The following is a 23134-nucleotide window of genomic DNA, read 5'->3' as shown; positions in this document are numbered from 1 at the left end:
AACTCAGAAGAGAAGACTGTTCCAAGTAGAACTGACTTCAAACAGGAGGCGCCACAAAATGTGAGGCGGCATCAGTGTTTGGATGCAACTTCAGAAACTGTCTCTTGTGTGCTGTAAGGCAGCAGGGGGCTCAAGCATTAGAGCGAGTATCTGAAGGAGGAAAACAATATCTCCACCCAGGAGGATTATCATAATAACTTCTATGTAGATTACGACTAAAAGAAGAAGCAACTTTGTTTCGGCAGCGCTGCCCTAATAGCGAGGGTATCTTGAAATAATCCTCGCAGACTTCTGAAAAATGAGACTTTGTTTTCATCACCCTTAGAGGCATGGAGTCATTTACAAAACATTACATTATTTACCAGGAGTGGCATGGCAACTATGAAAGGGCATGGCAGGTTGTGCAGCAGCAGAGAGATGCGCTACTGAGATTTGGAGAGAGGTTTTTTTTTTGTTCTGATGGTATCTTCAGACTCCAAAAGAACTGCAAAACACTAACATCGAGGCTTCAAAATCTTCTTCTTCTTCTTCTTCTTCTTCTGTTGGCTGCTCCCCTCAGGGCTCACCACAGCGGATATTCTGCCTCATTCTCCACCTATCCCCAGCATCCTCCTCTGTCACATCAACCCTCTGCGCATCCTCACTTTTTCACTACACCCATGAATCTTCTCTTTTTGTCCTGCCTGGCAGCTCCATCTGCAGTCCTGCCTTTCCTTCTCTCTCACTGCCTCCTAACACGCCTTCCCGCTCTTCTCTTCCTTTGTCTTCGGCCAAGAGTAGCACAGTTTCCACTGGCATTCTGTTGGCCAACAGTACCAGAAGCAGTCATTGTTAATGCGGGTCCAGATCGAGCCTGTATGGAAATCACATTCTTGATGATCTGCATGTTTGATGGCAAAGATTTTACACCAGATGCCCTTCCTGACGCAACCCTCCCCATTTATTCAGGCTTGAGACCAACACTAGGCGTACACTGGCTTTATTTTAATTCTTTTCTTTTTTTTTTCCCCCTTTTATTGACTGGGATGGCTTACAAGAGATGGATAGAGAATTTTGATGTGGTATCAGGGTTCCCAGTCTTGAATAGGTACAAAGTTAAGCATTCAAACAAGGCAATATGCTAGTGTGAAATATGTAAGTCTGGTTTAGGGCTTTTCACTGTGCTAGAACTGACAGGCTCTGCGGCAACACAAAAACATTGTTTGCTCTTCTATTTTTATTTCCACATCCTCTGCATGGATCATAAATTGATGGGGACATTTCACCTGCAACATGCTGCTTTAGTTTTGCAGTTTCTCAGCATGTTATCTTGTACTACATAACCATCAAGCTCATGTTTAATAAGCTTTTACAGGATTCATAAAAATAAGTCCATTTGAAGGTTTTCAGAAACTAATGCAACTCAGTTTGGCTTAATAAACTAGCTCAGCCTGTGCAGCCTGTCATGGTCCCTGGTCTCCATGTTTTTCCTTCTGTTTCTGTGTCAAGCTTGTGTGTCTTAGTCCTGCTCTCAGTGTTAGTTATTTCCTGTTTTGAGATGATTAGTCTGTAAAGTTGATCAACATTATTGGATACTCCTTTCAAGGGATCGTCCCCAAATTGCCCTCTCTTTGACACAGAGGAAACTTTTATTTTGCTTTTACATAAATTGAATGAAGCCAGTCTAATGGTTGAGGTGATCCTACAGCGAGTAAAATAAAGAGCGGATTATTTGGGGGGGATCTTTCTCACTTTAAGTGAAGTCTGTCTTTGAAATGTGGATTCTCTGTTTTTGTGCCATTCTCTGATGGAGCAGCTCTGCCTGGCTGGTGCTGCATTTTTAAGCAGCTACTTTCATTCCCTTCATGTCTGAAATAAGGTACATTGGGATTCCAGTCTTGTAACCCTTGTTTCTGTTGTATCCCGCCGGTCTTCACTTCGCAAAACCTGAAAATGAGTATCTACCTTTCATTTTCTGTCCTGCTACCTAATGATCTCATCTTCTTTCCCCATTGTTTTCTTGTCATCATGAACTGTCTATACTAACCTTTCTCTCTTCTGCAAGCACCACACAGACACAAATGTTATTTTAAGCTTGAGCTGTGAACATCAACCGCTTCCCTATTGCTGTCACTCTATCTCACTCGTGTTTTATTTTTGCTTTTTCTTCCCCACCTTCCCTTCCCTTGCTCTTTCCTCATCATCAGGCAGTGACAACAACAGCAGCGTGGTGTTAGTTGTAGGAGGTGGCGAGCAATCAAAGGGGGTGGGGGTATGCAAATAGTCTTCTGTTTCAGCCTGCAGGCTGGCGTGCATACAGAGATGCTGAGAGTGACCCCAGTCAGGATCGGAATCAGAGGAATCTTCAGGCTGTGTAGTTCGGAACAGAGGAGCTGAAAACAGCTGTCAATGCTTGTCCTGGTTGAGATTTCAGCACCACAGGGAGGGGACAGCTCCCAGTGAGGCCTGCACTGGTTAAAGTTCTCATAAGATTAAACTCAGTTATATTTGGTTATTTGATATTTCTACATTAGTTGTATTTCCAGAAGATGAGCCTGAATGGGCTTTTATCTTCAGCGTCTTCTACATTTGTAAAGAAAAACAGCCTTGATGGTAATTTGGATTCTTTTTAACGTGACGAGTAAAAAGATCTTACTCAGAAAATCTCTAATGTCATTACGCAATAGCACTATCATCTCATATCAATAAGATTTATGACTTGAATTCCTGGCCTGCTGGGGCCAAAGGGACTGCATGGGTTTCCTCTGGTTTCCTCCCGCTGTCCAAAGATTAATTGGTGATTCTAAATTGGTCAAAGGGTCTGGATAAGCTGCTAAATTAAATTAAATTTGTAATTTTTAAAATAATCATGTTATAATATTTTCAATAGTTTTTGTCTCTATTGTCTCTATTTTTATTTTTAAGTTGGATATGAACTGCTAAAATATTAAACTATGTCGTACATCTAGTTTTTTTGTTGTTGTTTTTTTTTGGGGGGGGGGGGGGGGGTCTGGTCACCCTATATAACCTATGTGAGCATTATGATGACTGCAGTTACACTTCTGGCTCCATATATACCTTTTAATGATCCAGATGAAGTGCTGAACAAAGTATGCACTTAATGCCAATGTTCATAAAAGACTGATAGTCATATAGATTTTATGGGCTGAGCATACAGGCACTAACACTACTGACTTCCACTGTGCATGGGTTTTGCTCGCTCCTTGCAAATAGTTTTTTGTTGGTCATAGAGTATTTGTAGTATCCCCTGTTACAGGTGTGAGTTTGCAGTTCAAATGTTGCTTTAGCTGACATTTAACCTTTTTTTCGTATGAAATCGTATTTTCCAGTCTAATGTATCACACAATATGTGATGCTGTAAGACATAAAGCCTGGAAGTGCACCGACTTCTAAGCAGCTCATTAATCTGCTGTGCAAGCGGTCGATAGCGCACACAAGCCATGTGAAGCAGTGAACCTAATACAAGAGGTGTTAATGAGGATGGGGGTATGCAGCAGGATTCATGTTGCAAATCATGCTCCCTTTCCTCCACCTTATCTCTCAGCTCTCTTTCTCTCTCTCACACACACACACACACACACACACACACACACACACACACACACACACACACACACACACACACACACACACACAAACGCACACACCACAGCACAAGGGTTCAGGGCAATAGGGTGGAGAGAGAAGAGCAGGAGGAGGTGGTATTTTTTTCCCTCATACCTTCATGCATCTGCCAGTTTCTGCCCCAATTATCTCCCATTAATATCATTTGCCATGCTCCACCTTGAAGCTGATGCACACTGCACACAGTATGCACACACACACACACACACACACACTTGCACATGCCCTCACACTCGTTCGATAACTGTGATGTTTAAAAGTACATGAATCGCATGAAGCAGACAGCTACAGCTGGGCCCTATGAAATACACTGTAATGAGTGGCTCGACATGTGTGTGTGTGTGTGTGTGTGTGTGTGTGTGTGTGTGTGTGTGTGTGTGTGTGTGTGTGTGTGTGTGTGTGTGTGTGTGTGTGTGTGTGTGTGTTATGTGGTGATTGGACTGAGGTCTAGATTATGGCACCTCCTCCTCTGATTGTCCCGGTGTCGCTGCCAACAGCTGTCAGCTGGAAAGCCTTTAAGGAGAAAGGAAGTGTGTTGAGGATGTGTGTGTGCATGTGGAGCATTACAGAGACTTCAAGGGCGTGTGTAATCACTGATGTTTGAGAAACTTTTCAACGGCAATTTTTGCTTCTTCACAACCTCTGACCTCTATGTGAAGAGATGATTTCCCACTGAGTGTCAATATATAGAAAATAATCTAACAACATTAGATATCATACAGTGAGTTGAACTACATACCATCCCGTCTCATTATCAGCTTCCCTCAGCACAGCCAGAGGTGTGTAGAGTCAGGAGAGGTATGATGAGTGAGCACCCTTGGGAGATGAGAAATCTGTAGCCCTTTTTGATCTTTCTGCAGCTCCCAGCTCCCAAGCCTGCACAAGTGTGACAGCAGCAGCACACACATCCAAATGAAAAGTTAGGTACGCACATGTGAAACCTGCCAGGATGGCTTAATGCAATATTTTAAGCTAGGGAAGTCAAGTCACAGTTGTTTAAAGTGGAACTACTCTGCTTTTCCTTATTTTCTGTCATATATACACTGTCACAATGGTGGATGCTCATATTAAACACAATGAAAATTTCAAATAATTTTGTAAAGATAATCCCTGTGAGGCTTCAGATAGACTCTGACATCCCTATGGTCATCTCAAGGACAAAGTTCCACCCAGCCGCTGTCTAAACCTTCTGTTTGTGAGGGTCACCCAATCAGAAGAAAGTTACCTTTAAGAGGAAAGAGCTTGTTTGAAAAAGAGGGGGTGCTCCAAGGCTCAGTATATTAAATAAGGATTATTTTGAACTGTGAATCAAATCTGGAGATGGGAATGACCATAATAGGTCCACTTTGAATGTTGATGTTGCTTTCCCTTAGAAATCACATATACTGATTGTCTTAAGTCAACTTTTGTAATTCAATTCAATTTTATAAATTATATATTATATTTTATATAGTTCCAATTTACAACAACAACTGCCTCAAGAAGATTTATATTGCACGGTAAAGATATTTGCAACACAAGAAGAAGGAGAGGGGTGGAGAAGAAAGGCTATGTGCATAATGGGAAGCCCCACAGCAGTCTGAACCTATAGCAGCATAACTAAAGGATGGTTCAGGGTCATCTGAGCTAGCCCTAACTACAACCTTTATCAAGTAGAGAGGGTTTCTGTCTCCTGAATCCAAACTGGGAGCTGGTTCCACAGAAGAGGGGCCTGATAGCTGAAGGCTCTGCCTCCCATTCCACTTTTAGAAAGTCTAGGAAACATAAATAAGAGGTCTGAGCCTGAGAGGGAAGACTGAATGTGCCCCTGCTGACAGATCTTCTGTTTTTTGTGTTTATTATTATTATAAAAACAAGCTGTTGGTGAAACATATTGTATATACAACTGTGCAAAGTAACAGTACCAATTAAAATAACAGAAATATTGGTTAATACAGAATTGGGTAAGAGAACCACAAGAGTGGTAAAAGAAACACACACACACACACACAAACACACACACTGTGGCAGTGTGAGAGTCTGGGTGTTTAACTTGCTCACTGTTTATACCTGACAAGTTGAGGATGAAGGCAAGCCCGAGGGTGACTTTTGGGGGGACACCAGTGTGTCATGTTCTCTGGGCTGCCATTTTTAGTAATTTAAAATAAAATCAGTGGGATAAGATAAATATATTATCATAAGAAATATTTTCATGGGAATTTTGATAAATTTGTGTATTTTTTATTTCTTCAGGTGAAATGAAACTTTTGTTCAGTTTAAAAATGAAGCAATATATTTTGACCATCCTTCAGCAATAAATACCTGATACTAAAAGTCATCGTTTATGTGAAAAAAGGGCCTTTTTTCCATGAAAAGTCAGTTAAGAAAAAAATCTACCCATTATTTTTTTGCCAATGATATCTTAAATTAATGACCACTCACATAATTACACATCCTTATACATCTGTATAAAGAGAACAAGAAGCCAAAGAAAATGGGTTGAGTGAGGACAATCCTCCATTTAACTATATTATTTATTGTGCACAGCTGCTTCAGACATTTTAGAGGACCATTTGAATATTACAAAAGGCTATTTATACACTATATTGCCAAAAGTATTTGCTCGTGTGCCTTCACACATATATGAACTTGAGTGACATCCCATTTTTAATCCATAAGGTTTAATATAATGTTGGCCCACCCAAGCTATAACAGCTTCGGCTCCTCTGGGAAGGCTTTCCGCAAGGTTTATGGGAATTTCTGACCATTCTTCCAGAAGGTCAGGCACTGATGTTGGACGAGAAGGCTTGGCTCACAGACTCTGCTCTAATTCATCCCAAAGGTGTTCTGTCTGGTTGAGGTCAGGACTCTGTGCAGACCAGTCAAATTCTTCCACACCAAACTCACTCATCCATGTCTTTATGGACCTGCTTTATGCACTGGTGCACAGTCATATTGGAACAGGAAGGGGGCATCCCCAAACTGTATGCTGAAGCATTAAGTGTTCCTTTCACTGGAACTAAGGGGCCGAGCCCAACTCCTGAAGAACAACCCCACACCAAACTTTACACTTGGCACAATGCAGTCAAACAAGTACCGTTCTCCTGGCAACCACCAAACCTAAATCCATCAGATTGGCAGATGGAGAAGCACGATTTGTCACTCCAGAGAACACATCTTCACCAGTGGCGGCGTGCTTTACGCCACTGCATCCGACACTTTGCATCGCACTTGGTGATGTAAGGCTTGGATGCAGCTGCTCGGCGATGGAAACCCATTCCACGAAGCTCTCTATTCACTGTTCTTGAGCTAATCTGAAGGTTACAAGAAGTTTGGAGGTCTGTAGTGATTGACTCTGCAGAACATTGATGACCTCTCCACACTATGCACCTCAGCATCCGCTGACCCCGCTCTGTGATTTACTGTAGCCTACCACTTTGTGGCTGAGTTGCTGTAAATCCCAATCACTTCCACTTTGTTAAAATACCACTAACAGTTGACTGTGGAATATTTACTATCAAGGAAATTTCACAACTGGACTGCACAGGTGGCATCCTATCACAGTACCACGCTGGAATTCACTGAGTTCCTGAGTACAGCCCATTCTTTTACAAATGCTTGTAGAAGCAGTCTGCATGCCTAGGCGCTTGATTTTATACCCCTATGGCCATGGAAGTGATTGGAACACCTGAATTCAATGATTTGGATGGGTGAGTGAATACTTTTGGTGATATACTGTAGATAGATCAGGCATTTCTAAGACTGAGGTCAAATCAATTTTTTCTAGATAATGTCCCCAAACACTCTGAAAGAGTGAGTATTTGCACCTGATAAGAGAAGGATTTTTTTCTATTGGCAGTGTTGTAGCTAAGGTACTGCGCAAATTTCCCCGTCGTGGGACCATTAAAGTTTTATCTTATCTTATCTTATCTGCCTATGATATGATATGCCAGGCTTCACAGGCTTAATACAGCTTTATTTCAGTTGGTTTCAGCAGAGCCAGCACAGTAAAACATGAAATTACCATTAAAATATGCATGAAAAATCTAAATTAATCTGTCTAGGAATTCAATATCTTTAATCCTGTCTTGACCAAACAGACATGAAGTCTCTGGAGTGACCGGAGAGGCATGAGAGTAATCAACCTCATCTTCTCTCTACAATGGAGAGTTGTTCTCAGGAGTCCAATGTGAAATTTAGCTCATTACTTCTCATCCCCCAGCAGTGAGTGCTGCCATACTGAATGAAGCCTTCAGTTAAGAATCTTGATTTGAACATTTCTGAACAGCCGACATCCTCGATTTTATTTTTTTATTTATTGTTTTTTTTTTTAAGTCGACCTCAAACATTAGAAGCCTTAAAAACCTGGATCATTCAGCTGCTTTCTGCCAATATAAATGTCACAGTCAGCTTTTAGTCTGCACAGTTTCAAAGCATCACTCATTTGAAGACTCAAACTAAGCTGACACGAGTTCTCTGTGGAGGATTTCATAATATTTTTCATTATTCATGACAGCGATTGTGTGCAGGCAGCTACTTTTTCCTCTGTGGCAGAGATGAGGGGACTTTATCTAACAGGAGATGAAGAGGCTGACCCTGTTGTTGATGCATGTTTTACTGTTTTAGCTGCATGCCATCTGTAGGACTGTTGTAGCTACACAACATGTCTGCAAGCCTATAAACAAAACAATTTATCTGAAGATGAAAGACAGCTCACAGCCTTCTTTTCAGACAGTTTTGGAGATAAAAAAAACAACCAAAAAAACAATGTTTGTCGGAGCTTTTCCAGCTTTGGAGATAACAGTGGAAGATAGAAGTTACACATCATCTGACGCTTACATTGCAAACAAGAGAAAAAAAGTATTTAGTATAGCATCTAAAAGGATAACAATGAGATCAGGTAGCGAGGTGAAGCAGGATATATATTACATTTCCTTTGTACTTTTTTGCAAAGACTGAACACTGCATATTTGGCTTCAGTTCAGATATGGATTGGTTTTTGTGGCATCAAACTTGCAGCTACTGGAGGCTGAAGCCTGAAACAACACAGCACATCTTGAGGCTTTCAGATGAGAGACAAACCCGGTGTCTCTTTGATCTCCCGTATTTCGCTCTGTGGGAGATTTAAGGCTTGCCGTTGAGATGGCGTGCACTTCATCTTATTCTATTAATATTACAGCTGAAAGCCTACAGGAGCAGGTTGTTTACACATGAGACTGTGCACTGTACCAAATCCTCTGATATAAATAAAAGGAAGTAAACATTAATGTACTATTGAGGACATGGTGAAAGTTTAGAGTGTCGTCAACATGAGTAACTATTTCCTAAAGTACAGTTTGCATAAAGAGCTTCATGATAGAAAAACTAAGCAGAGTTTTACAGAAAGCTCTTTTGAGCTGACAGCTGATTTTGGATATTTTGTTTGGGGCTTTTCCTCTGAGGATGAGTTGTTTTGGAAGTGCTTGTATCGCCGTGTTTTGCTAGAAAGGAGCGGCCGTGTTCTTGGATTGCTTTTTATGTTTGTTGTTTTGCTTCAGGTTGAACAAACAAAAATGCTGTCACAGTCCTGGGTTCCAGTTTTGATTTTGTTATTCATTCTTATATTTCCAGTGTTCTTGTTTCCCGGTGCTCTTGGTGTTTCCCTGGGAATGGACCAAAAAAATTACCTCCTTCCTCCTTTTCCTAATCGCTTTTCCTTGACTTGAATAGAAAACAGTGTATTGAAACAATGTCCAGAAGATGGACTACAAAATGCACATCTTACTTCAGCTTGTGTGTTCTTACCTTGTTATTTCATGTAGGTCATATAAGCGAGAACCACCAGAGAAAAAAAATATCACTTCATTACAAATGTTGGAATGCTGGAAGAACCAGGAATATTTTTTTTCTATTGGAGAGATGATCCAGTGTAACTTTCCTCCTCTTTGTTTAGGATTACTGTGACCAAAGTAAAATTCCCTCCATCCATTCCTTACAGCTGACTTGAAATAACAATGAATTTACGATTAAATATGACAGGTGTTACTAATGCAAAGTGAACCTTAAACGTACTTTGATCAATTAATATAGCTTCTAATCTTGATTTATATGAATCTATGTTCTTTAGGCATAGCAACACCTCGACCAGCAGATTTTAACAGTGTGATGTTCAGAGTTCAGCTGCAACTTTAACAGCCTGTTGTTCAAAGTTCAAAACATACCAGAAGGCAGGCCATCTATGACCCTGATTTGGGATAAGTGGAAGAAAACGGATGGATGGATTTCCATGATTGCCATTTTTTTTTCAGTTTTATTTGGTTTTTATGAGCGCTTGGATGGTGCATCGCTATGAATTGTGGGATGGAAATATGTCCTTTCCTTTCAGAAAGGATGTTCAAGTGTATCATCTACTAAAGGACATAATAAAGGAAGCAATGAACCACTTTTCCTTAATATTTTACCAGCTTTTATTATGGCTGCTGAGCAGATAGTTCTGGGTTACTCAGTTAGGTACCTTCCTAAGTAACACTGACACTACCCAGCTCTTCCTCCTCTTCCTCGCCGCTTTCTAAGTTTCTACTTCCTGTTGTACTTGCCTTTCCTCTGTGAATGTCTGCCCAACCTTAACTATCCCCAACTGTGCCTCGTTCCCACCAGTGTATTATCGTCCTTCCCTTTGTCAACACATCTGTTCGTGCTCCCTGTTCTTCATTTTAATCTCTCACTTTGAACATCCTCTCCACCAATGATTTGTGGGCAAGGAAGAGACAAAGGAGGCTTTTCTCATTTCTCTAATTTTTGGCTCAGGACAGTCAGTCCTTCACTGTTTGAGCGCAATTAAAAAAATAAAGCCATGAACACTGTTACACCTGAGATCATAAAATAAAGCTTCATAACAAAACAATTTCTGATGCAATTTTTGAGAGAGGAATCAAAGCAACAAACTGATAATGAAATGAGACGTCCTTGCCTCGGAGCCATCAGTGAAATGGATGGATATACTTCTAGAAAATGTGTAGAAAATTTCTCTGTATTGTGGCAGATTTCTGACAGCACGAAGGGGCACGTGACAGACTAGGAATGAATGGCAAAACTGTTGCATCAAGATATTTTGACTTCTAGTCCCCAGCTGTGCTCAATTACACAACATTATGTATTTTATGGCTTCCATTAATCCTCCCATTTAAACTTCAGTTGTCAGGACTTCCTTTTGCATAAAATTTTGGTGATGTTTACAATTTAAAGCCCTGTTTTAAATTAGGCCAACATGTAGTCCTTCAGCCCACTGAAGATAAAAAAAAAAAAAAAATTAAAAAAAAAAACCCTTCTGCAAAGGATACACCTGTGCATCCTTGATTGTAGCGAGCCTCATTTGTCTTCCACGTGTGTTTTAGGAATTGAGACCTTCAATGTGGCATGCTGTGATTGATGTCCGGTTTAAAGGCAGGAGGACATAGAAAAGCCTCTGGTATTTCCTGTGTTCCTGTTTTGGATTTGGCTTTTGTTTCACACTCCTTCTGGATTTTGCATATTTTGTTTTTTGATTAACCAATAAAGCTTTTTTGTTGTTCATTCTGTTTGCTCCTACATCTTGCATTCAAGTACTCTCTGCTGGATCATGACAAGCGCTGCTGGAAAAAGCAAAAGGAAACACCGAGCAGCAGCTCGGAACATGTTTTTAAAAAATGTCCTGCACGCACGTCTTGGTGCTAATCTGTTTTTCACTGTCAGCAGAAAAACACTAAATGCTTTCTTGCGAATTTCACAGTTTACATCCTCAGTGTCTGTCTGCCTGTCTCCGTTTGGATGATTAGCTTAACTCTGTGTTGACACGATCACAAGCCGAGTGTGGAAAATATTAGTAAATGTGATCTGACGCCAAAGGAGTGGAAGCTCGTTAAAGTAAAATGCATAATGAGGGCTTTATCACCATCCTGCAGCAAAAGGCAGAACTCTGTCAAAAATGTGTCAGGGTTCGTGCTGTGTCTAATACAGATAATATAAGGATATGAACTGCCAACAACACACCGCTGCTTTAATTCCCTGACACTGAGAAAATTGATCTCCAAACTCGGGACGGCAGCGGGGAAGTCAATACCCTCACTGCCTCCTGGGAAATGTAGGCATAACAAATAGATTAGAGTGCTTTCACATCAATAGTGGTTATCATTACAGTAGCTTGTTGCTGCTGTGAGGAGGAGGGTTGGTAGCTCATATCTGAGTATCAAAAATGAGGAGGACAAAGAAGGGACTACATGTCTCACTACTGTACTACTCAACTTTTATTATCATGTTCACTGCATCGAGATGGTGAAGAAAGAGGAGGAGGAGGAGGATTGAGGGACATGGATCACTGACATTTCCGGAGATTATCCATCAGCTTAAGCCACTGGCATCTCACGTTAGAGTCCTAACTTGATCCATACACTCGCACACATTTGGGTTTCTATACTTGTGGGGACAGTGAATGATATAATGCATTCACATCATAAACAATATCTCTCACATTACCTTAAAGCTGGAATGACAAAAAAATGTGGCCTGTTAAAAATGTATTTTTCCAAGCCAGTGCTGCCTTTTGTTTGACAGCATCATCCTTTTTTTCGTACTCTTTTTCCTTATGTGTGCGATCACTTCTTAATTCTTCCTATATTCACTATTAAAGAATGATAACAAAATCTGAAATTTGCACACCTCGACAGAAAAGCATGTTGGCAAAACGAAGCCTAAAAGAAAGCAATTAGAGGAAACAATCTGTTAAAATCACAGGAAAACATGTGGAGCAGCACTGATGAAAAGCAAAAACAGACCCAACAATCTGAATCCAGTTTTGGAAGATATATGGTGCTGTGCAAAACTCTTGAGCCATCCCTCATTTCTTCATATTTTGCTTCTGAGGAGCCAGACTTTCTTGTAATTTTTTTAGTGGTCTTGAGCAGTAGTTCCCCAGGCTTTCTGGAGGTCTTTCAAAGTTTTTCTTTGGACAATGGTGGCTTTTTCACTCATTTTCAGTCCTGTCTTTGTACCTGACCTTTTCGAAGGGGTGAAGCAGTGTTGTGTCTACACTTAGGAAAGAACCAGTTTTGAATGATTATACTTTTAGGTATCTTTGTTGATAGCAGTCTAACTATGTACAGCATACAAACAGTATCTGAAAGTCATGTCCTTAAGAAATAGGTTTTTAAAAAAAAAAGACTTGACACAGGACCTGAGAGATGCATCTGGCCCTGAGGTATGCCAAAGAACTGGATTGAAAATCAGTGGCAATAATTATTTTAAATCAATGTCAGTATGTTTCACAGGAGTCCTGTGAAAAACTAAATACAGCCCATGATTCAATAGCAGTAACTTGTTTCCTATATGAGTGTGTCACGAGTGTGTGTGTTTGTAATTACGTGGTTTAAAGGAGCGCTTTTATCCTGGAATTTGTAGTGTACCCTGTAAAGGTGACACAGTGTACTGGTTTATTAATTATATAGCATAGCTCTGCATTTGTTGTTGTTGCTGGTAGTTAACTCATTTTCATTTCTGTAACCTTTCACCTCAAGACCACTAACAACACTGACAGGATTGTATCATCTCTGTCAGCCTGTCCCAAATCTTCACTGAAGCTTTGTAATATTCAAAGACTGTCCACCCATTTTTTTCTAACCTCTTATCCAACACAGGGAGCCTATCCCAGCTTTTATAAGACGAGAGGCAGGGTACACCCTGGATAAGTCACTAGAGAGAGACACACAACCACACACACTCACATCAGCACCAATTTAGATTCAACATTTATTTATTTTTTTTTTTTGGACTTTAGGAGGAAATCCCTGCAGGCACAGGGAGAACAAACCTGCTTTAAGATGCTTTTCTACATAATTTTATACACATTTCCGTAAAAAAAAAAAAAAGAGCTTTGGCATAAATTTGGAATAAAACAATGTGGATTTGGGGTGAGCAGTGAATGTAGTTTTTAGTGCTGCCACTTCACAAAAAGCAGGTTCTGGGTGGCTGTCTGTGCCTGCGTGGGTTCCCTCCGGCTTCCTCCCACAGTCCAGAGACATGAATGTTGGGATAATTGGGGATTCTAGATTGGCAGCAGGTGTGGATTTAAGTGACAGCGGTTGTTTGTCTCTCTCTCTCTCTCTCTCTGTGTTAGCCCTGCGATGGATAGCTAGATAGCCTGCCTCTCACCAAATGTCAGCTGGGATAGGCTCCAGCCCCTCCACAACGCTTGCTGGATAAGCAGTTAGGAAAAGGAATGGATGGACTAATGTGGATTTGAGCAATATATCATTTGAGGTTGGTTAAATGTATGGATGGATATATTGGTGTAAAATAAAGGGTAGGAACAGGAATGAATGCCAAAATTGTTGCATCAAGATATCTCAACTTCTCATCCCTACCATGGCTCAGTTTCCTCAAATTATGCATGCCACAATTTCTATTAATTCTCCCTTTTAAACCTCAGTTATCAAGACTTGCTTTCACTTAAAATTTCAGCACTGATTGGGGTTATTTAAAGCCACAGGTGCCTCTGTCACGTAACGGTGCGCTGGGCAGGCAGGTGAGGACCCCAATGCAGGACACTTGACTCGGGAGTAACAAAAAACCTCAGCTTTTACTGCTGGAAATAATAAGAGACTGAACTGGGCAAGGCCAGCAGCACGAACTGAAACACATGTTCACAAGTAGAACCACAACAACACTGACGATGATGACGTGACAACAAGCAGCGAAAACACGGGACTTAAATACACAGGAGGGCTGATGAGGGAAGTCGAAACAGGTGGGAATACAGGTGACACTGATTACCTTGACGAGACCAGGGGAAGCAAAACTGAACACAATATACAGGGACCATACGACTGTCAAAATAAAACAGGAAGACAGAAGGGGGATCAAAGATACAGACTTGACACTGGGAAACACAAGGAACTAGAAAGCAAAACATAACCAAACCCCACAATCAAAACCCAAAACAGAACAAAAAAAAATAAAAAATCAAGCAAACCAAAAACAGTGGGTCCAGTGGATCCCGGACCATGACAGCCTCTGTTTTAAGATGCTAAATTATGGGTAAAAATCACTGGATTGGTCCCCTTATCTTTGTGCAACATGCAGCCCACTGGACAACCTTGGAAAGAGTTTTTATATTTTATATATATATACGTATGAAAATAAAATGCCCTACTATTACTCCGAGCCTAACTGCACAGGAATGAAAAGTAATGCATGTGGGAATATGCAACATATGCATTATGCGTTCTATTGCTTTTAATGTTTTTCGACTGTTTTTATTGTTTTTATTGAACAACGTTTTTTGTTTGTTTGTTTTTTTTGGGGGGGGGGGGGGGGGGGGGGGGGCCTTCTTGTGCATTTTTAGGATGATATAGTGTATTATTGTGGAAGCAGCTTGCTTAGCTGTACGATGTTCAAGACAAATTTCCCAATGAAGTAGATTTGATTTGATTAAACTTTTCAAATCAATCAAAGTATTTCTAAAGATGTAAAATATTTTATTTTAAATCTAAATGAGAAGGTTTCATGCCTTTTCAAGGAGACCAAAGAACTCTCCATAGACACAAATGAGCAGAGCACGCACACACAAGTCCTCCCTGACCCTCTGACTTAGCTTTTGGCAGCAGTGTCACAATTACTACAGACCCCACAGCCTCACTGATGACTTCACTGCCTCAACTGACTGTGAGTGCGAGTGCAAGCATGCAATTGTGAAAACTCCTCCTCACTGGAAGCAGAAGTGTTGTTAGATGACTGCTCTGTAACAGCTCAGTGTGTCAACGTCAGCCGTGCAAGCAGAAGGCTAACGAAGGCAGCCCGACTCACCACATGGTGCTGGAATCTTTGTGCCCCCCTTCCCCAACTTTCTGCGCTGCCATTGCCTTTCAGAAGAGAATAAATATTCACTGTAAATTCTTCTTCGGCTCATCAAACAGAAAGAACAACTCCCATCTGTCAACCAGATGAGAGGTGATGGCACTTGAAATGAAACCTTTTTCAGTAGCAAATCTCTGCAGGCCATGCAAATAACCAATTCTTTATTTTTTTTGTCACTTGGTCCTATCCTATCATCATGAAACCATCGCTGCCATGCAGAAACACCGCGAGGACTCGTATATTCTAAACTTCTTATTCAGCCCTCAGTTTATTAAAAATAATTGTGAGGATTTTTTTAATGACATGTTTGAGAACAATCGCAAAATGTTTTCACACAAAATGTTCTGATAGAACAAAAAAATGTTCCGGATGTAACTGTGTGTGCTTGGCTACCCTGGCAGTGATTACCGCTGGGCGTGTGGGATGGCCACAGAGATGGGCAGACTTTAGTTATACTGCCGGCTGGTGGAGTCATAGACTGTATTAAAGATGGAGGTAGCTTCCAGGTCTGAAAAGTGAAGCCAATATAGAAGTGCATTCTTTTTAATGGCCACCAGAGGGCAACACTGCCAACTGCAAAAATGTTTCCAGCAGATAGAAATCCAAAACGGCCCTCAGCTGCTTTATCTGTGACCTCAGAGAACACTTTCCTGATGGGATGAATGGGATCAGTCGCTAGGTTCAGGCCATACCTAATACAACTTTGAGTAACTTTTGTACTCTTGCTCTGTGGCAGCTGGGAATGGATGGATGGATTATTACAACAATAAGAAAGAAGTCTCTTCCAGTCAATCACAAGCCTTTGGCCAATGAGCATGCAGTGTCTTCGGTTTCACAATCAGATTCATCTCTCGCTTACCACGTCTGCAAAACACCGAGATGGCGATGGGGAAAATGCTCAGTGATAGCTCTGTCCACCCTAAACAGGCAGACTTGAAGCTCATACTAACTGAGGAGAGGATGTGAGCTATGTGCCTGGATACTCTTTGCCAGAATGCAGCCAAATTATCTGTCCTTCTGGACTCCATTAATGTTAAATAAAAGAACTGGATGGCAGCCAATTATCTGTTACAAAAAAAACTGAAGTTCTTATCGGTGCCCCTGACAACTAAGTAGCTGAAGCTCTTGGACCTATTTCACCTTCGGTTCTCCCATCTGTGTGTTACTTTTGATCAGGTGTTCAGTTTGATAAGCATGCTGGCTGTCTTGTACAAACTTGCCTTTATCATCTGAGGAATATGAAAAATGTTGTGTCTCAGTGTGAAATAGAAATGATTATATGTACTTTTATTTCCTCACACCTCGATTATTGTAATTCATTCTTTTTTGCCTGAGCAAATCATCCCTGGATCACTTACAGATGGTCCAGAACGCTGCTGAAAGGCTTCTCTTCAGGTCCTGTAAAAGCTCCAATATGACACCGATTCTGTCGTCCTTATACCGGCTCCTCATAAAGTCTTTGGTTCAGTTTAAGATTTTGGTGATCACTTTGGTGATCACCAAAAATCACACCACCATTCAAAAGCTTGTAGATCCACCTTTAGCAGCAGTGACTTGAAGTAATCGTAATGGTTGTTAATAAACATGCAATAAATATGCAATTTAAAAGTGGACACTAATAAAACTGAAGTGACTTGCAGCAGTTGCAGCAGTGTTACAGCTGGTGGGCAGCTGTTAGTTATCGCAAATTTACTAAAGCTCAACAGCGCTCCAGTCTGTGTTCAGCTTTCCTCCGTAACACAAATGGTGGAGTTCAGCTGAGTTGATTTGTTGAGGTTTCCCTCTGAGCAGCCTTGATTGGAAATCAAGTGGTGTGCTCTGTGGTTTTACATTAATTGCAGACATTCATAACTTGAACAATCAAAGTATTATGTCCTGGTTGAATTTCCCAGCTTAAAGGTCAACATCTACATCCTCTAAAAATCATCCTTAATCATGAAGTGCAGTTTATTAACTGTACTTAAAGGTTAAAATGTAAGATAAAATCCTAAAACCGTCCCCAGAACACAGTGTACACTGAATAACGTGCACTAATATACACCAATGTTTTTGTAGGTTTAAACTGTGTCTCCAGTTCAAGATGGAGTTCTTCTTTGTTCCAATTTAAGACCACTCACCAATTACTGTCTCCTCCTGCTCCAGGTACATGTCTGATTCTGGGCTGCATGATCTACCCAGATGGCTGGGACAGCGACGAGGTGAAGCGAATGTGTGGTGAGCAGACAGACAAGTACACACTAGGAGCCTGCTCGGTGCGCTGGGCCTACATCCTGGCCATCATGGGCATCCTGGACGCTCTCATCCTCTCCTTCCTGGCTTTTGTCTTAGGAAACCGCCAGGACAGTTTGATGTCTGAAGAACTGCTGGGAGACAGTAAGACATATGCACACACCATGTAGGGAGAGAGCCAGAAATTAATAATAACTAGTTATTACATGCAGAGTGGTGTATAAACACAGAGCGAAAAGAGGTGAATGAAAAATAATACTCAGAACATCATGGTAATCCCCCACCCACCGGCAGCCTAGTAACCCTGTGTAACTAAGGGATGGTTCAGGGTCACCTGATCCAGCCCTAACTATAAGCTTGATCAAAAAGGAGTGTTTCAAGCCTAATCATAAGATTAGGGTGTCTGGCTCCTCAATCCAAACTGGGAGCTGGTTCCACAGTAGAGGGGCCTGAAAGCCCTGATCTACTACCATCTCTTTTTTAAATGCTGATACCAATAGATCGACAAAGTTGTCTTCCTGTTGAACATCTAAGTCCTGGAGAAAATTATTAACCACTCTTCATCAGATTTATATTGCCATTTCAAATGCAATCTCTAAATGAATAAATAAATAAATTTGTTTATTACTTTCCAAACCCATTTTATGGTAATGAGGCAGTTGGGTGCACAGCAAAAGCTGCAGTGCAATTATACCTGAAATGAGATCCAGGCTGTTTTCAAGGCAAAACAAAAGAGGTGTCACTGAACTTATTAAAAAAAAATCAATTTGACTGCTGGACTAAGTGTCTGAATGAGCAGCAGGTCCCACCAAGATTTTATTCTGCTTCTGGCTTGGGGGATATTTCATAAGTATTCAAAGGCTGGGGTGAAGCCAAAGCCTTTTGTTTGTTTTGCAAAGCCTGGAGACATTAAACCTGTGACTTCAGTCCTCACTTCTTTTGCAGTGTTTTTCTACTTAACTGGCCTTTCCGTTAAAGCTCGACACATCAAAGACATCATGTTTCCCCACATTCCAGCTTCAAATAAAGAAAATGTTTCTTATTTGCTTGCATAATTTCACACGCACGAGCTCTTAATTTGCATAAATTAGACGGGATGTTATACACCACCTGCTCGGCTGCTTTTGTTTGCTCCTTTTACCAGTGAGATTTTTCTTTCTTTGACTGGGCGCAATGACAACTGCGCTCGGACCCAAAGAGGATGATTTAAAACTGCGAGGAGGCAGGAAGGAGACAGGAATGCAGATGAAGGAGGACGGAGATGAAAAGCAATCGGAGATGGGCAGAAAGAGAAAGACGGGCGACTGAAAGGAAGAATGCACCAATAGCAAGGGTTAATTGAAGCCTGGGGATGCTGGACAGAGTCATGAATTACTAATGGCTGTTTACACAGCTTGCTGCCAGCCTGTCTAAATGAATCACAGCTACCCTATCAGCCGGGACACAGTTGCCCGTTAGCTCATATAAGCAAAGTGACTGAGAGGAAGAAGCCATTATCAACCGAGAGACCAGAGAGGGAGGACAAGACAGAGAGAGAGGGATAATGAGGCGAGGAGCAGGGTGAGAGAGAGAAAAGGAGCGAGAGGCGCTGATGTAGATGAAATATAATTCCCAAAGTGAAAATGGGGGATTCATCAAACAGCAGATGAAGTGTAAATGAGATGTTTTTCTTATCTCGTCATTCAGGAGGATGGATTGTGACACCTGTCGAAGTTTGAAACCTCAGGAAATCAGATGAGGGGTGGGCTAATTGCATGCGGGGGAGAAATGTTATGCAACACTGCCACCTGCTGGTTATGAAAACTTCTTTATAATTTCCATTCACATCTTTTTCTGTTTCCTCCCCACAGAGAGCGGTAATAACGCCATATAACTTCTGCTGATGCCAAAGCAGCAACACACACACACAGGTAACTGTATTATTTTAGTGTGTAAGAACAATCTAACTATTCAAATAAAAATAATGTCTTTTTCCATTACAAGCCATTTATCCCACTTTTTTTTCCCCCTTCTTAAATCCATTAAAACCTAAAAGCCTAATTTGCTGATTGGGGTGAAATAAAGGTTTTCAGAGCCATTAAAGTGAGAATATGAACTTTTAAAACGTTTACCCGCTCTCTTACAAATCAATACCTAAATTCATGAGTAATAAAATGAATCAATACACTTAGAGTGTTTTTTTTTTTGGTTTTTTTTTAAGCCTGTATTGGCTAATGTTAGAAAGCTGTCTAGCAACAGCAGATGTGTTGCTGTATTACTGGGTTAATTTACTGCCTTTATTTTCTGACCGTGGTCCCTCTCGGCTCATGAGTCAGTTCACCTATCGACTGTGCCTTAAAACTTTAAAGACACCTCAATCTCCTCGATCGGCTGCTTTAAAGTTTAAAGCAGCTGATTGAAGTGCAAACAGTGGCTGCAGCTCATGAAAGGTAGCTCTTATTTTATTTTATTTTTTTAAAGCTACAACTACCACAAACAATAATATCCGTGCACTCTATCTAATTTTATATATCTATGAAATTATTTTTGCCTTTCATTTGTGACCTGCTGTCACTTTATGTTCCAACTCTCACTCTTAGAGCCTTTAAATCAAGCCTTATGCCTCTCTGCAACCCCTACTTACCTTGCAGAGAGCCTTTGGGTGTTACTGGATTTAACTGCTGATTGTCTGCACCTGACAAGGTGTGGATAAAGGCATGCCTGAGGCTGGCTTCTCCTGGCACTCATTTTTAGCTGAGAATGTTTAGTCATTTCAAATATGCCAGTTTTTTGCTCAGTTGTCTGATATGTGTAGACACAACACTGGTTAAACCCTTTAGTTAGGAGCCTTTTTTGTCTATAAAAATCTATTTTAAAAATAAATTGTTTCTCTGACTAGTAAAATAACATATTTCTAAAATTTCCCGTGTCTGTCTCCATTTTATTTTGGCGCTTATGAACCAACTCTTAACATAAAATGCAACATGACACCAGAGTTTGAGGAGTAGAGTCCTTTCCAAGCCAACCTCAGGCATGCCTTTATCCACCCCTTGTCAGGTGCAGACAATCAGCAATTAAGCCGAGGCAACACTCTCAGACTGCAGGCGAGTAGGGGGTCGCAGAGTGATGGTGCATTTTATCGTACCACTGTTCAACCGCACTAACCTGTGACCTAAGCCACATTTAGTCATCTAGGTTGATACAGAGATGATGTACATTTTTACCAATATTACGTCAGGTTCTGCTTTAAAAAAAATATGAAACATGCATAAAAATCTGTAATATAGAGATAGAGAGAACTGGAGAGAGATGTCCAGAGAACTGAGGGAAAAAAAAGTGTCTGTCAATTTCACTTTTTTTGTGACCAGGACATAAGGTCACAGGAGGAAATGGAGAAAGAAAACAAAGCTGGAACCAGTGGGTTTGTTTGTTTTAACATGTTAGTCACTTTCTTAATTGTCTTTCTGTCCCCTGTTTTTAATAAGTCTGTGAAGTCTTTTTGAACCTTGACATGTAACATTGGACTTTACATGTCAAAGTGACTTGAAGTGAGAACCTTTAAGTACGTAGGTAAAGATAAAAACAACATGCAGAAAAAATGTTCACAAGCAAAGGGCGGATCTAACGGAGAAACTGAGGGACACTGAATGCTCAATGCAGCGTCGATGCAAAATGAACATTATACAGCATATATTAAGGGCTTGAAACTAGTGTCTGAGACCATAAATTCATCATCTACATGCATACTTGTAAATCAGAGCCCACAACACTGTGACAATAATAGAGTTGGCTGCGTTGACACGAAATCTTCCCACATGGCTCTGCATTAGAAACTAACCAGTGTGAATTACTAACCATGATCCCCCCCCATCATTTACTCTCCAGCTTTCTCTTCAACTGCTTCTATCTTGGATGAGCAAGAGCCAAGTTTGATTGTTGTGCTTACAAGCAGTTGCCAACCATTGCTGCATATAAATCATAGTGAAAGGCAGTCTTCTTAAGAGTAATGTTTTCTGCAGCTTTTGCATTATCACATCATGTGCTTCATGAGCATATAAGGCAGTCTTCTCATTTGTATAATAAATAGATTATACTCTTGGATTTAAAGACAGTAAGAAAATCATGGCAAGCAGAGAGGTTTCATGCTGTTTACTGGGCTTGATCGCTTGACACGCAGACCAGAGGAAAAAGCTGATTTTTATTTATCATCCATGCTTTCAAATTATATGAACTTCTGCTGATTCTACATTATTTTCCCCCAATACCTACAGGTCTTACCACCTAGATGTAAAGTCACTTCAGGATCCAGCTTTCCTCTCCTGGTCACCCTTGGAGCTGGAATGCAAAGATGATGAGTGGGGAATCAACCAATCAAAGAAGAAGTCTGGAAGAGGCCAAACCAACCTCATATTGAAGACTAGGAGACCTTTTGTCCTCCCTGAAAGCTCCCTCTGTAAAATAGTCCTCAGTTGCATCTCAAACTGCTTATTTTTGCAGGATGAATACTTTAAAAGACTTTTCCCATCTTGGTAGGTTACTGCATCACCATACCTGAGCTGTTCTCCATGTGGAAGCAAAGGTGGCTGCCAGAGGTTCAGCTGAATAAAAATAAAATTAAATAGAAAAAAAAAAAAGCAAGGAAGACATGGTAAATCAGCTCCAGGACACAGATCGGACAAATACCACAGAGTGGCGGCCGCTCAAATCGAATTAAATCAGAACACATTAACCAGACTTTGACCGACACAAATAAGGACTTAACAGACTTGAGGTCAAAGCTGTCAGGTCTTCTTTTTTTTATCATGTCAACAAACTCCCTGCAAAGGACTCCAGCTTTGACACAGTTTGACCTTTTAATTTAAACAAGAGCATTGTTTTCAGAGATGTGAGGGAGCGGAGAGAATGACAGGCTGGATAAGCGGGCAGGAAGAACACTGCTGTTTTGTTATAATTAAATGTTTGATGTGATAGAATCAAATGGTAGTAATTAGAGGTTTTGCTGGTGAGGACTGTGAAAAAAACAGAGTAAAATATAAGTGTACTAAAAAGGAGAAAACATCAGTTATATAAAGTCTATAATCTGTGCATAGCCGTTTGTTGATTATGTCTCTGTATTTTGTCTTGACTTTGAATTGTACATTTTGAAATGTCATTTTATTGTACCATTAATAGTATGTGCCATAGAATATCTTGTAATCTGGCAGTATCGTGGGGAACTAAAAGAGAGTAAGTGCTGGACTCAAACTGTCGAGAGGTCTTGTATTGTTGTACCTTACCTTTTTTTTTTTAATTTCCTGCCATCCTTCACCGTCTCACAACTAAAAGAAAGAAAGAAATGAATTTAACTTGCAATGAATGTGTTAATGGTAAGAACAGAAACCATAAAAGCTTATGTACTTGCGTTTTGGAGAAGAATTGGTTGAATTTATCTTGGAGTTTCTCTAATCAGCAGAGGCTT

General features: G+C 40.7%; 1 protein-coding gene across 2 annotated transcripts in view; it reads left to right on the top strand.

Annotated features, from left to right (window-relative positions):
• Positions 1–22914, top strand: part of lhfpl3 (LHFPL tetraspan subfamily member 3) — a 53674-nt gene extending 30760 nt beyond the window's left edge. The window contains exons 2-4 of one of the 2 annotated variants that reach the window (XM_030720373.1): positions 17611–17841; positions 19548–19605; positions 21944–22914. In XM_030720373.1, coding sequence (XP_030576233.1) covers positions 17611–17841; positions 19548–19570 — 254 coding nt within the window. In that variant the 3' untranslated portion in view covers positions 19571–19605; positions 21944–22914. Of the gene's footprint in view, positions 1–17610; positions 17842–19547; positions 19608–21943 lie in introns of both variants that reach the window. The other variant, XM_030720374.1, reaches the window with a different exon arrangement.
• The last annotated feature ends 220 nt before the right edge of the window (positions 22915–23134 follow it).

This window comes from Archocentrus centrarchus, chromosome 23, assembly GCF_007364275.1.
Source record: "Archocentrus centrarchus isolate MPI-CPG fArcCen1 chromosome 23, fArcCen1, whole genome shotgun sequence".
NCBI lineage: Eukaryota > Metazoa > Chordata > Actinopteri > Cichliformes > Cichlidae > Archocentrus > Archocentrus centrarchus.
The sequence above is the reverse complement of the archived record's forward strand: the minus strand, read 5'-3'. Positions and strand labels throughout refer to the sequence as shown.